This window comes from Adiantum capillus-veneris, chromosome 2 (genome assembly GCF_014529385.1).
Source record: "Adiantum capillus-veneris isolate H3 chromosome 2, ASM1452938v2, whole genome shotgun sequence".
Lineage (NCBI taxonomy): Eukaryota > Viridiplantae > Streptophyta > Polypodiopsida > Polypodiales > Pteridaceae > Adiantum > Adiantum capillus-veneris.
Window position 1 is genome coordinate 168,107,340 of NC_140932.1, and position 15,810 is coordinate 168,123,149.

Consider the following 15,810-nt stretch of genomic DNA (forward strand, 5'->3'; position numbering starts at 1 on the left):
AATTTTCACGAACAAGAATCAGGGGCAACTTTAAAGGAATATTCTTCGCCGGAATATTATGGCCGGACGGCGGCCGGAAAGTGGTCGGAAAACAATCGGTCGGTTGGCCAGTGGCCGGTAGTCAATGGCCGATGGCCGGTGGTCGGAAGTCAATGGCCGGTGGCCGGTGGCCGAATTCAAGAGCGGACTTGTCTTCTCAAGGGCGGCCACACATGGGCGGATTGGAGGGTCCGATTTGGACTTATTCGCACAAGGGCAGCTACACATGGCTGTCTCTCATAAGAGAGGGCAACCCTTTTGGCCTATAAAAGGAGGCCATTTCTACACACATTTCATAGTGTGAAGTTGATGCAACAAGGTGAGTGTGAGGTGGTGAGAGTGAAGCAAGGCGGGAGCTCCATTAAGGGTATAATCCCTTTGTAAATTACTTCTTGTTTTGAAGTACTAAAGCCATTGAGTGGCTGCTTTCCCGTGGACGTAGCCCACATTGGGTGAATCACGTATATCGTGTGTACTCTCTCTCTCTCTCTCTCTCTCTCTCTCTCTCTCTCTCTACTCTATAATCTCGTGTATGTAAATCTGTCTCTCTCCATTAAGTAATCTACTCAATTATCTATTTAGCTACGTCTTATTTCCTAACAACTGGTATCAGAGCAAGGTTTGCTTGTAGCTAAATTATCTCAAGGAAAGATTTCCTTGAATTGAGTGGGAGTTATGGCGGAGAAAGGGAAGCTCAAGATTGAGAAGTTCAACGACAAAAACTACCAACATTGGAAGATGCAGATTGAAGACTCTCTCTACCAGAAGGACCTCTATTTGCCACTAGGTGGTCTTGCGAAGAAGCCTGCAACAATGGCAGATGAAGCATGGATTGTCCTTGATCGAAAGGCACTAGGAACAATCCGGTTAAGCTTTGCGTCAACGGTGGCCTTCAATGTTTCGGAGATGAAGACCACGGAGGACTTGATGAAGTCACTTGACGACTTCTACGAGAAACCATCGGCATCCAATAAGGTATTTCTTATGAAGCGCTTGTTCAATCTAAAGATGACAAAGAATGGTTCAGTTGCAGAACACCTAAATGACTTTAACACAAACATAAGTCAACTTCGATCAATGAAAATCAATTTCGATGACGAAGTGCGAGCTCTCCTTATACTATCATCTCTACCAGATAGTTGGGACAGCCTTGTGATGGCTGTAAGTAATTCTATCTCTGGCACAAGTACTCTTAAGTTTGATGATGTTGTGGGTGTTCTCCTAAGCGAGGAAATGCGAAGGAGAAGCACAGGAGAATCATCAAGTGCTGCACTATCAGTGGAAACAAGAGGAAGGCTTAAGGAGAGGTTCAAAAACCAAAAGGGTCGTGATCGCTCAAGGCGGAGCAAGTCACGCACAAAGTCAATTCTTGAATGTTGGAACTGCGGCAAGAAAGGCCACGTCAAGAAGGATTGCTGGTCCAAGAAGAAGAAGGAGACAGAGTCTCAAGACAACAAGCCAACATCGGAGGCCAATGTGGCAGGTAAAGTAGAGCAAGATGCTCTAATTCTCTCATTAGACAATGTGTCTAATTCCTGGATAGTAGATTCCGGGGCTTCATTCCATGCGACACCACACAAGCAACATTTCCAAGACTACACTAAAGGTAATTTTGGGTATGTATACTTGGGAGATGATGAAGCTTGTGAGATTGTCGGCAAAGGTACAGTTTCTGTCAAAACTGCTAATGGAAATGAATGGAAGCTTAAAGATGTTAGGCATGTTCCTTCTCTTCGCAAAAATTTGATCTCTACAGGACAATTGGACGATGAAGGTCACAACATTGCATTCGGAAACAAACGGTGGAAGATCTCAAAGGGATCTTTGGTGGTTGCCAAGGGTGAAAAAGTCGGTACACTTTACTTGTGTACTGTTAGCACGCAACCTTCAGCTTGTGTAGCAACTACAGAAGTTGACAGTGCGGTGTGGCACTACCGACTTGGGCATATGAGTGCCAAAGGAATGCAAATCCTTCAAACAAAGAAGCTTCTACCAGGTTTGAAAGAAGTGGACTTAGAGTTCTGTGAAGATTGTGTTTATGGTAAACAAAAGAGGGTAAAATTTCAAAAATCAGGAAATGAAAGAAAAAATAAAAAACTTGAGTTGGTTCATTCTGATGTTTGGGGTCCTGCAAGTACACCATCACTTGGTGGCTCATTGTACTATGTAACATTCATAGACGATGCGACTAGAAAAACATGGGTTTATGTCATGAAGAATAAATCCGATGTATTTTCCATATTTCAAAGGTGGAAAGCCTTTGTGGAGAATGAAACAAGTACCAAGGTTAAATGCCTCAGATCCGACAATGGAGGCGAATATTGCAGCCAAGCTTTTGAAAGCTTTTGTGCTAGCAATGGCATTCGGAGGCAAAGGACAACCCCAAGGACACCTCAACAAAATGGGATTTCGGAAAGGATGAACAGGACAATCATGGAACGAGCACGAAGCATGCGGCTACATGCAGGCCTACCGCTTGAGCTTTGGGTAGAAGCTGTAAGTACGTCTGTGTACTTAATCAATCGGTCACCCTCAACGGCATTGGATGGGGGAGTTCCAGAAGAGGCATGGACAGGTAAATCGGTGAATTATGCATTTCTCAAAGTGTTTGGGTGTGAGGCTTTCATGCACATAAATAGAAGCCTAAGATCAAAGTTAGATGCAAAGTCCAAAAAGTGTTTCTTCATTGGCTATGGAGAAGGAGACTTTGGGTATCGCCTATGGAATCCTGAAGATGGTAAAATCTTAAGGAGTAGGGATGTAATTTTTAACGAACAAAATATGTACAAAGATTACTTGGAAAGAAAACAAACAAAAGAAACAGGTGATGAGTACATGGAGCTTGAGGACGGTGAAGACTCAAGGACTGCAAACGGTGATAATGTGCAACAACGTCAACCAAATGAGGAGCCTCAACCTATTCCCCGAAGATCTACAAAAGCAAGTAGACCTCCAGAAAGGTTTGTTCCTTCCTTCAACCATCTCTTGATCTCAGATTCTGGAGAGCCGGAATCATATGAAGAAGCTATGCAACATGAATCCAAAGAAGAATGGACGAAGAGCATGCAAGTGGAGATGGACTCACTACATCACAACCAAACATGGGAGTTAGTTGAGTTGCCTAAAGGTAAGCGGGCACTTCAAAACAAATGGGTGTACAAGATAAAGGAAGAAGAAGGTGGGAAGAAAAGGTACAAGTCTAGGCTTGTGGTAAAAGGTTTTTCTCAAAAGAAAGGTATTGACTTCAATGAAATATTTTCTCCTGTTGTAAAAATGAACTCAATTAGGCTTGTCTTAAGCCTTGTGGCTGCTCATGATCTAAATCTCGAGCAAATGGATGTAAATACGGCATTCCCTCACGGTGACTTAGAGGAGGAAATCTACATGCTTCAACCAAAGGGGTATGAAGTAAAAGGTAAGGAGAAAATAGTTTGCAGATTAAAGAAGAGCTTGTATGGTTTAAAGCAAGCATCAAGACAATGGTACTTGACGTTTGATCGATGGATGTTGGATCATGGATTCACAAGATGCAACTCGGATCACTGCGTCTACACGAAGAATTTGGGAGATGGGAAATTCATCATCCTAATGTTGTATGTTGATGACATGTTGATTGCAAGTGCTAACATGCAGGACATCAAAGACCTAAAAGAGGAGCTGTCCAAATCTTTTTCAATGAAAGATTTAGGTGCTGCAAAGAGGATACTTGGTATGAAAATATCAAGGGACAGGACGAAGAAAACAATAAAGCTATCTCAAGAAGATTACATCAAGAAGGTACTAGAAAGGTTTGCAATGCAAAATGCAAAACCAGTTTCTACACCTTTGGCTGGTCATTTTAAACTAACGAAGGATATGTGTCCAAAGACACAAGAGGAGATAGCCTATATGTCTAAAGTTCCATATGCTGCAGCGGTAGGTTCTCTAATGTATGCTATGGTCTGGACAAGGCCAGACATTGCACATGCAGTGGGAGTTGTGAGTAGGTTCATGGACAACCCAGGTAAAGAGCATTGGCAAGCTGTGAAGTGGATACTTAGGTATCTAAAAGGGACAACAACAAATGCTTTGTATTTTGGAGGAACTGATATTTTTCTAGAAGGGTATGCTGATGCAGATATGGCAGGTGACAAAGATACTCGAAGGAGCACTACTGGCTATGTGTTCACGGTTGGAGGCACAGCAGTAAGCTGGGCTTCAAAGCTGCAGAAAGTGGTTTCACTTTCTACCACGGAAGCAGAGTATGTAGCAATGACGGAGGCAAGCAAAGAAATTCTGTGGCTTCACAGATTCTTAGAAGAGCTTGGATTCAAACAAGACAATTGTGTCTTGTACAGTGATAGCCAAAGCGCTATCCATCTTGCGAAGAACTCAGCCTTTCATTCAAGGACAAAGCACATTGAGGTGAGATATCACTCCATACGCACTCTTTTGGAAGAGGGACAACTAAAGCTAGGAAAGGTGCATACAAGTGAAAATCCTGCAGACATGTTTACAAAGGTGGTCAACAAGGAGAAGTTGAGCTTTTGCTCATCTTCAATCGGCATTCAAGGATAAGAAGCCAAAATGGAAAGCAGTCACAGGTTTGGTTTGGAGATCAGTCTCCAAGTGGGAGATTGTTAAGTATGGAGCCTGATTTACCCTTTGTAATTTTCTGTGGTAAAAGTGTACATTTGAAAGGCCCCCATTATGAGGAGAAGCCATCGTGCGTGAAGGAAAATCACTCACCGGAAACCAAAATTTTCACGAACAAGAATCAGGGGCAACTTTAAAGGAATATTCTTCGCCGGAATATTATGGCCGGACGGCGGCCGGAAAGTGGTCGGAAAACAACCGGTTGGTTGGCCGGTGGCCGGTAGTCAATGGCCGGTGGCCGGTGGTCGGAAGTCAATGGCCGGTGGCCGAATTCAAAAGCGGACTTGTCTTCTCAAGGACGGCCACACATGGGCGGATTGGAGGGTCCGATTTGGACTTATTCGCACAAGGGCGGCTACACATGGCTGTCTCTCATAAGAGAGAGCAGCCCTTTTGGCCTATAAAAGAAGGCCATTTCTACACACATTTCATAGTGTGAAGTTGATGCAACAAGGTGAGTGTGAGGTGGTGAGAGTGAAGCAAGGCGAGAGCTCCATTAGGGGTATAATCCCTTTGTAAATTACTTCTTGTTTTGAAGTACTAAAGCCATTGAGTGGCTGCTTTCCCGTGGACGTAGCCCACATTGGGTGAACCACGTATATCGTGTGTACTCTCTCTCTCTCTCTCTCTCTCTCTCTCTCTCTCTACTCTATAATCTCGTGTATGTAAATCTGTCTCTCTCCATTAAGTAATCTACTCAATTATCTATTTAGCTACGTCTTATTTCCTAACAAGATCAGCGAGGTTCGGGACTTGATCTGCGGTGTCTAAGGGCTAAAAACTGAAAACGCTTATGGTTCTTGATGTTCCGTCGTAGTAAATCTGCAAAACGCTGGGGCTGATCTACAAATAAAAAACGCTAGGGCTGAAAATGGCTCTGCTGTCACCGGATGGCCTGCAACTGCAAAACGCTAGGTCTCTTGTTGAGTCTTCTATCGCCAGGGATCTGGAAGTGCAAAAACGCTGGCTGATCTGGTCCAAAACACTAGGTGGTTGTTGTGGAGCAAAAACGCTAGGCTTGGGGTTCTGCTGAGAAGTTGCCTGTTGAGCGTGTGCTCCTGCTGCCTCTTTTGCCAGAAAGTGCTAGTCTAGGTTTGCTTATATACAAACTTACTCGATTTGCCCTACCTACTTTCCAACAAAAGTCACTTAAAAATAATAAGTGAAAAATATCAAAAATAGGTAAAGTAGGCTAAAATCACTGGAAAATTCCCCTGAAGGATTCTAACAGATTCTGATGGGAATGCTTATGATCATGCTGTGTGCAACCAGAGGATATGCATCTACACTAAGTGACTGGACATGCACGGTCTGCGAACAAACTCACAAAAGTGCCAGATCACTCGCTAATCTGACTGGACTGAACTGAACCTTGCTATGTTGTAGCTTGTCCACGGACACATAGGGTTGGATGTGTCACGTGACAAGGTTTCTTCCTAAATTTATAGCCAACTGTAACAAACTGCTGAGGTGTCGACCTACTGAAGAACGGAGCTACCGGCCGAGGGGCCTAAACCCTAAGAAGAACAAGTAACAGAAGAAGTCCTACCGACTTATGGGGACGCCATTCGATGGAGCCCCAAGTGACAGGATTAAAATAAAGCAGGACCTGCACACATACACGCAAAAATTGATGACGTGGCATATTTTTGAAGATTGCGTTGGCATGATGACGTGGCAAGCTGTACGGATTTCCGCGTTTTGCGCTAGCTGATGACGTGCCAGGCTGTACGGATTTCCGTGATTTACGCTCTTTTTGGCTTTGCTTTTGGACCAGATGCTTTTGAGTTTGAAGGCTTTTTACTATAAACTGCTTTTGGGCCTAGGGCCTTTAAATATGAGGTTAGGGCTCATTCTCTTGCATGCTTCCTGGAGAAGGTGCAGAGTCTGGAGTACCGGCTTGTACTTTGATGATGCAATATAAAGAAATACCGAAAGGGGCGCCAAGGTTTGGGGCCAATACTCTCTGGGGTGGAATTTCGCCACTCCGTGTCGCGTGTCGACTCTCTCTTTCAGTTCAGTTGTTATTGAAGTGCTAAAAGTTTGTTCAGTCTGCTCTTTTCTATTGGCACGTGGTGCCCGTCTTGTGACACCAACCGCAGCATGGTCCAAAAGCTCTTGAATGATCGAAACTAGCTTGATCAGACAGTGTTCTTGTAGCGGTGATGATAGTCCCAAGATATAGCAATCACACTGGGCCTCCAAGGTTATCGGCTTGAGAAGAGCACCTGCTGAGAGATGTCAAGAAATTTCAAGTTGTAATCTGCTAGGGTTTTCGTGGCAAGCATTTCAGGCTACCCCACTCTGCTAGAAGCTGCACTCCGAAGGAAAATGTTTGAAGGCATGTAACTTCGGCCAAAAGTTTTCTTGAAGCTTGCCAAGTCCTTGAAGTGTGCGGCTTGGTAGCTATAGATATCCACCACTTCATGGCACTGCCTCTAAGAAAAACAGTGGCTCAAAACAAAAATCTTTGATCCTTCTCTTGCAAGTGATCTTGGGTTCTTCATGGCTTATGCCCCATAAGCCAGAGCCATGAAGACGGAACTGCGCCTGATGCACGATGGACTAAGGGTGGGGGTGGCTAGTAACTCTGGGGCAACAACACGAAGATTTTTCATAAAAAATTCTCAAAAAAAAAGAAAGTGCCATCTTGCTCTGTCTGCTCTTTGGTACGACCGATATGCTTTGAAAAAAGCACACGCCTGAAGCTCTGATACCACTGTAACTGGACGGGCAGCACGTGCCAACGGAAAAGAACAAACTAAACAACTTTAAGCACTTCAAACTACACTAAACTGAAAGAGATGCACAATGAGGAGTAGCGGAGTTCCACCCCAAAAGAGCACTGGTCCCAAACCCTGGCGCCCCTTTCAGTATTTCTTTATATTTCTTCAACATGGTACAACTCCCATTGCTTTGCTCTGCTCTACATCTCCTGCGAGTAGACTGTTAGGGTGAGAGCCCATGGGTCTTATTTAAAGACACTAGGCCCAAAAGCAGTTTACATGAAAAGAATTTAAGTTCTAAAAGCATCTGGTCCCAAAAGTATGGAGTCCAAAAAGCTATCAGCGTGTTTCACAGAAATCCGTACTGCCACGTCGGCAGCCTATCAGTATAAATTGCGGCAATCCGTGCAGAACCACATCAATATGTCAACGTGAATTGCGGCAATCATACAGTACCACGTCAGCACGTCAGCGCAAATTGCAGTCATCCGTACAGGCATGCCACGTCATCAGCTTCATATGCAATTGACTATTTGTGCGTGTGTGGGTGGGTCCGACTTTATTATGATTGTCTTTGGGTCACTTGGGCCCCATCGGACGGGGGTCCCAAATTTGGTAAGACTTTCATTAATTTGGCCCCCACTTAGCGAGGGCCTGTAAGTTGGTGAAAACTTCCTCTGTTGCTTCTTCTTAGGGTTTAAGCCCCTCGGCCGGGGTCCGTAGGTTGGCTCTGTTCTTCAGTGGCTTGACACGCCAACAATTTGTGATAGTCTACAACAGATCAGCCTCAGCGTTTTCAGATTTCAACCCTTTCCCTCGCCGGAACCGGCTCGGATCTACATTCGCTAGCCTCTTCGTTGCAGTCCGGTACTTCGGCAACCCATCGAGCCTCTCCTCGGCCATTTCCTCGCCGGCATTGAGTGCTTCCATTGCTGTCCATCATCGGCATCGTCAAGATCTGCGTTTTCAGCCCTTCATTTCTCTCACATCGGGAGCACAATCAGCCCCAGATCTACCCCTTGGTGGCCATCAGCAATTCTACATCGAGACGGATCGAAAGGTGCACCAAATCAACCCCGGAGGTGCTTCATCTTGAAGAGTTACTGAGGCGACATTCTCCATTCGAGTCAGTAGAGTTTGCACTTGAGGTATGCATGTGTGTACATTCCATTTACGCAATCTAAAGCAAATACCACATTGACAGCCGTGTGGGGGGCCCTTAAGAGGGTTGGTTGGGACCCAAGTGGGTCTCTCTCTCTCTCTCTCTCTCTCTCTCTCTCTCCTCTCTCTCTCTCTCTCTCTCTCTCTCTCTCATTCCCTCTCTTCAGGGAAAGAGGAAGGAAACATCATTCTAGCTAAAAGCAATCACTAACGCAAGCAAAAGAAGTAAAAGATAGGTGGAAGTGTAAACCTAGATCTTCATCATTTCAATTCCGCTGCACCTGACATTTAAGTTGCAAGAGGTTTTTTTCTTTTAAAACTCTAACCCCTTAGGCTCCATCGGCCATCTTCTAGGTTCAATTTCTCTTGTCCCTTGGCCATTCCTTTCTAGTTGGATATGCCACATCATCACTTTGTGACAGGACAATAAAAAGTGTTTAATATGTATTTTCGGGGACAGGCAAATAGTTCAAGTATAATACAGAATGTATTTATCGGTTATTTACTATACACGGTTGTACCATTCAAATGATGGTAGTAAGTTTTGGTGCCATTGGCCTTTTGGTATATCAATAGAATATTCATTCTCTCTCTCTCTCTCTCCTCTCTCTCTCTCTCTCTCTCTCTCTCTCTCTCTCTCTCTCTCTCGTCCAGCTGCTACGGAGAGACGAGCCCAGATGATGGCTGACATCTACCACATTTTATATCCCCTATTAGCACAGGATGGAGCTAGCCAGCTTGATGCATCTACATGAATGCACTACCCTCAGCATATAGACATGCACATATCCCTAGTACTAGAGCTCCATCCCCCTCCACATAGATCCCATCATACACCAGGGACCAGTTTGGACTGTTTTGTCTTTCCCGATAGATGGAGGACACACACATATATACTTGATTTGACTAATAGGCCGACTTTGGCCTCATATAGACGATAAAAATCTCTCTCTCTCTCTCTCTCTCTCTCTCTCTCTCTCTCTCTCTCATACACAATGTACACCTGAACGTGCTCCTTTGGATCGACTGCCACCGACTGTACTGACCAATTGTTATTGCAAAGGCTAATGTGAGGATCAAGAGAGTGAGCTAAAGAGGGAGCCATGCCACCAGTTACAAAAAACTGCTGAGGAGTAGCCCCATGTACACTTCTATCAATGCCGTTGACGGAGCTTTCTGACACATCAGTATACAACATTTCTTCGCAGCTACCATGCCAAAGGCGGCAGCTGTAAGATGTGATCCGTGCCTCTGCCAATAGTAGGCGTACTGAGGTACCTGATGCCAGTTTGAGCTCTGCCACAGTCCTACCAGCAACATCCGAAAATTGCAGATTCTCTGAGCCAAATTTGTCCTGCAACTTTGGAGCTTGAAGTGGCTTCACCTCTTCGAGGCCCCTTGCGGAGCAATCGACCTGTAAACATATCCTGCTTGGCCTTGACTGAAGACCAAAAGGCTGATGCCATAATGATTTTGCATAGAGCTTGCTCTGTCTGCTTTCTAATCTTCGAGTAACCTTCACAAACGAGCAGGCAGGCGGCTTTAACGAGGACGCCATTGCCTCCATGCAAGCTTCAAAAGTATCTGGATCACCAAAACGTTGTACAAGGAAAGGCAGAGTGTAATTGGTTCATATTCTTTAGCAAGAAAACTTTGCAGAGTGGATCTTATGTCAGTATGGTGGACAAAAAATTGAGCTCCGTGCTCGGAGTGCTCAGTGAAAAATTAAGCTAAAAATATTAAAGTTTAGCTTTGAAATTACCCAACATTGAGTCTGAGTCTTTTCAAAAGCCCCAGTAGTCTAGTAGAGCTTGAGTGTCAAAGGCATCTTCTAGAATAGCCTCTAATCATAAGCTTTGATTGGCACTCTCGTCTGTGGACAATCTTGGTTGATGATTCGCCAGAACCAAGAAAAATATACTTTTTTGACTTTGGTCCCTAGGCCAAGCTAACGTCTCATCGACTTTGGAGCACCGCAAAACAATTTATAGCGGAGAAGAATTCAACATGCACATAATAATGCTCACTAAGCTTTTGGAAAAGTGAATCTAATTTTTAGAATAGACAACCAAAGTGATGGTGTGTAAATGAGCAATTTAATTTCAAAATCAAGGTATTGATGTGTTTCTTGAAAATCATAGTTATGAAAATTGAGTAAACTTATTGCAAAGACAAGTTATAAAAAATTGAGTAAACTTACAAGTTATTATTGATAGATTTAGGATGGATTAGTGAGAGCAGCACAATGATTAGAAATGCATCACCGCGGAACACTTGAGACCCAAAGTTTTTTGAGTTGGACTATTCTAAAAACCATGTATAGCCAAGTAAGAATGACTCTTTTTATACCAAGCATGTGGAGCTTGCTTTGAGCCATACAAAATCTTCTTAAGCATGCACACCTTGTTTTGTTCCTTTTTGAACAAAACCTCGAGGCTATGCTACTTGCACTTCCTCATGCAAATCATCATTCAAAAATGTAGTCTTTATGTCTATTTGATGTACATTCCAACCATTATGAGCCGCCAATGCTCAAATGCTACTAATGGTTGTCATACGACAAGTGGGAGCAAAAGTCTCATCAAAATCAATGCTCCCTTGAGCACACCCTTTTGTCATGATTTAGCCTTATAGTGATCAACACTACCATCATGCTTACTTTTTTACTTAAAGATCCACTTATAGCAATGGCTTTTTTGCTAGGGGTAAGTCACACAAAGACCATGTGCCATTCTTCACAATAGCATCATACTCAAATTGCATTGCATCCAACCAATTTTCCATTTTTTGTGCTTCGTCAAATGACAGGTTCTTCCTCCCTCTAGCCTACTCATTTTTATCCCTATCATCATCAATTACATCTTGTAAATCTACATTGAAAACTAGCTGATTTGTAACATCATTTAAAACCTACATAGGCTCCACAAGTGCTTCATTAGGACTTATATTCATACTCCCACCATTGAATAGATGCAACAACGTATGGTATGCATTTTGTGAGCTCATATATGTCTCCTTGGTACATGCTAACAACGATTGAACTGCATTGTCCACAAAAAATAGATTTCAACTAATCACGTTATGCTTTGTTTGTGAATGATATAACCTGTAACTTTTGCTTTCTGAACTATAACCAACAAAAATACATTTCGAAGCCTTATCATCCAATTTTTAGCATTGTTCCTGAGTCACCAAAGCATAAGCCAAGTAAACAAAGACACACAAGTGTCCAATAGATGATTTCTTGCCATGCCAGGCATGGAGTGATCGATGGCAATGCTTTAGTGGGACTCCTGTGTAGTACATAAATAGTGCACATGATAGCCTCAAGCCAAAATAGATGTGGCAAAGCTTGGCTCTTGATTATGCATCATGTCATCTCTATAAATGAAATGTTTTCCCTCTTATCAACACCATTTTGTTGAGGAGCATAATGCTTTGTACATAGGCGTTTATCCCATGACTTGCAAGAAATGCATTGAATTATTTAGCATATATTCTCCCCTCGATCAAGACGAAGGATGCCCACACTACAATAAAATACATTTACAGCCATAAACAAAAATTTATTTAAGCATGCAAACACTTTTGCCTTTTCCTTAAGCAAATACATCCATGCATGTATGGAGTAATCATCAATAAAACTCATGAAATAAAAATGATTTGTAAAAGACGAACTATGCATCGGGCCAAAAATGTCATTATGGGCAAGCTAAAATTTGTGAGTAGCCAGTACAAAACTATCCTTAGGAAGGATTGCTCATACATGTTTCAATGGTGGCTCAAGAGGGGGCAGCAAAGCAACCATCTCAGATTTTTGCAAACGCGGTAAACTTCCAACTTTCAGATGTAAGCATTGAGCTTGTAGAACATAGAAAATAAAGTACTAGATACACAATAGTATCACCAAAATTGGGATCATGCACATTACATTGGTCATTCACAAAATTGACAACAAGACCAAGTTTTCCAAGTGTAGATTCAGACAAAAGGGTCTTTTTTATCCCAGATGCATACAAAGCATCCAAGAGCTACCACCTGCATTAGTAAGCACAATATTCCCAACTCCCTTGATGGGATAAGAGGCATTATTGCACACATGACAATATTTTTCACCGAAAACTGTCTCAAGAGAAGTGAACAAATCACAATGAGGTTTAATGTGCTTACTTACACCATTGCAGAGTAGAGTATATAATCCATAATTTTGCGATACATGCATCATAAACACATAGGTCATATTAACATTGCACACAAAAAAGCCCGTTTTACATCTTGTAAAAGATTTTCTAAATCTGCATTGGAAGAAGCGCTTGCCTTTTTCTTTCAAACCTTTGTAGCCTTATGCTTTAAAACATTGCTTGATGAAATGATCATTTATCCTACGGTAATGTTTCAACTTCTTCTTGCCTCTATTGCCAAACTTCTCATACCTATTTCTGTTTGAAGAAACAACATATGTGGGGGCAGGCTATTACCAGTAGAAGCTTTGGAAGTGGAAACAACAACATTTTCTTATGGTGTGCAGACACAAATGACTATTAAATAATACGTTGCTTAGTCATATTTTAATTTAATTGGGCCCCTTGCATCAACATAGAGACAAGGACATCGAAATTCACATCATCAAGTTTCCTCTCTATCACAAGCCTAAAGGTGAAGGCAAAAGTCTGATAAGAATCTGACAAAGCATCAAGAATTGTATGCACAAGAGAACTATCAGGAACATGTCACCAATGGAAATTAAGTTTCATTGGGAGCTTTAGTCTCTACAAGAAATACATCCATGTCATCCTCCTCATACATAACCTTGGACTACATGTCTTTATGTAGGTAAGCCATTTTGGTCAAATTTGACCCTGCATATAGAAAAGCTAGTCTATCCCATGCTTGCTTTGTTGTTTATGATGAAAAAATGTATAGAGTAATGGAATGTTGAAGAGAACATGCAATAAATGCACAAGAATTTGCACATCCTTATCATCTCAATGTTCCTTTTTAGCATTAAACAACACAACTAAGTAAAAGAACTTCTAGAACCCGCACGATCATTTGTAGAATGTGTATCCATAGAACCTGGTCTTACATCATAACCTTGCACAATGTTCCAAACACCCTTTGCAATAAGAACACGTTTCATCATGCATGCCAAAAGTGGGTAGTTGTCTCCATTTGATTTTTCCTCAGCAAAAAGCATGCGAAAAACATCATTGTTGTTAGCCCCCTTGTTAAACATGGCTAGTGTGTTGCGTGTAGAGGAAAAACTACACAAAAATAACATGTGCTATATAGCACAACCCACCGAAGACTATAAATTTCTATTTTTGGAGGAATGTGAATTGTTAAAACCTTCACAAAAGAATGTGCTATATAGCACAACCCGCTGAAGACTATAAAGTTCTAGTTTTGGAGGAATGTGAATTGTTAAAACCTTCACAAAAGAATGAAATTGCATGCACAATATTTTCAATAGTGGAAATGAAGGCCGAAATGACCTCAAATCAAAATTGTGACAAGATCAAAGAATTGTCCCAAAGATTATGTCACCCTGTAAACACTCACTCAAAATCACCAATTGGAGAACATCAATGGAAAGGGTGTTGAAAATCCTCCCTTGAATGTTGAAGCCCATTTTGATACCAATCTTTGTTAATATGGTTGCACAAATGCATGCAAAGATGGACAAGATGAAGTAGAAGTTCAAGAGCACACGTCACAATAAGTAGTATTATTGAGTGTGCTAATACAAAGATAAAGCTTACCCTAGAATGATGGGCATATAATAGAAGATGGGAATGAGACCTCCTAATGAGGGAAAAAAATGCCTTGTTGATCCTAAGTGTGTTCATGCATATTACTATGATTGACTAAGGGATGGTACACACACCAAGATACAATATAGAGCACACGAAGGTAGTGTTTTCATGTAGATGTCAGTGTATAGGACAAACCCCACACCCCCAACAACCCTTCCCTTAGGGTTTTTATTGAACTAGATGGAACCATTTCTACCAAGCTTAAAGCCTTTTTCTTTCAAGTTTTTATAGGTTTTTGGGGGTAATACTTTGAAAATGACATGCCTTCTACCACAATCTTGATAGTAAATCATAGGAGCATTTGTTCTTTCAATGGTTGTGAGCTTGATAGGTATGAAAACCCACTAGCCTTCTATTTAGGCTGTGGTTTTGCAACTAGAGCTCTCGCTCCACCATTTGCTATGAAATGGATTGGACTTACCACTTAGCCTTACATAGCAAGGTTGGTCCTTAGTAGGTACTAGTATGTACCATCCTTCCTCCATAGGCATTGAAGAGCTACCATCATTGTAGGGAGTAATTGGAACTATTTCTTGCTCCTCTCCTTGCTCTTTGGGTTGCGTCAACTTTATAGGCATAAAATTTCCACTCAAAGAAGGAGGTTGATGTCCTAAAATAGCTTGAGGTCTCTTTATCCCTGCAATAGGCTTTGGCATTTGATAAAATAGTAGGTGGATACCTATATGCCAATTGTCCTTGTGGTCTCATGGAAAATATTGCACATTCCTATCATATTTAGGCCTATATTAGCTCTCATGCATATCATGACTAGTCCATTTTCCCCTTATTGTCTCTAAAGACTTTCTATCATCTGATTTCTCTTCTTGATCATCTCCTTGTAGTTAGCCATGGGAGGGGTTATTGTCGGCCCCTTTTGGGTAGGTATGGAAATTATCATTCTATTCATTCTCATCTCTATTTCTTGGTCATCCTCTCCATAAATCTCACAATTGTCTCCCAAATCCACCACGTCAAGCATACATGCTTCTAATGCACTGTGTTTCATGATACAAAAACTTGTGTAAAGCTTCTTGTTTAGACGGCCTTGTTGAAGGATTTTTTTTTGTGTGCATAAAAAGTCATACACTCTTTTTTCTATTAATACTTGGTTAAAACCATTTAGATGATCGTTAAAGATCCCAAGTCCCATTGTATTTCTTTAACCCTCAGGGATTCATCTAATATATACAAAAATGGGTGCCACCTGCGAGCGGGACAACTTTGATATAAAACCCTTATATGACTCATATTAGGGAATATGACCCCCCTTTTTATGCTTATACGACAATCAATGAATACATTATCATACCTCTATCTTACATATAAAATTTAGGTCTCGCATGATCTAACTAAGTAAAATTAGTCAAAGAGTGTGTAGCATAGTGACTGGCAACGTACTAAGAACCACTTCTATTGATAACTAGATGTACCCT

General features: G+C 41.9%; 1 protein-coding gene across 1 annotated transcript in view; it reads right to left on the reverse strand.

Annotated features, from left to right (window-relative positions):
• LOC147464037 (protein NDH-DEPENDENT CYCLIC ELECTRON FLOW 5-like) overlaps positions 1-10,239 on the reverse strand; it is a 43,129-nt gene extending 32,890 nt beyond the window's left edge. The window contains exon 1 of the mRNA XM_086492496.1: positions 9,565-10,239. Coding sequence (XP_086348622.1) covers positions 9,565-10,128 — 564 coding nt within the window. The 5' untranslated portion in view covers positions 10,129-10,239. The remainder of the gene's footprint in view (positions 1-9,564) is intronic.
• Between the last annotated feature and the right edge of the window lie 5,571 nt (positions 10,240-15,810).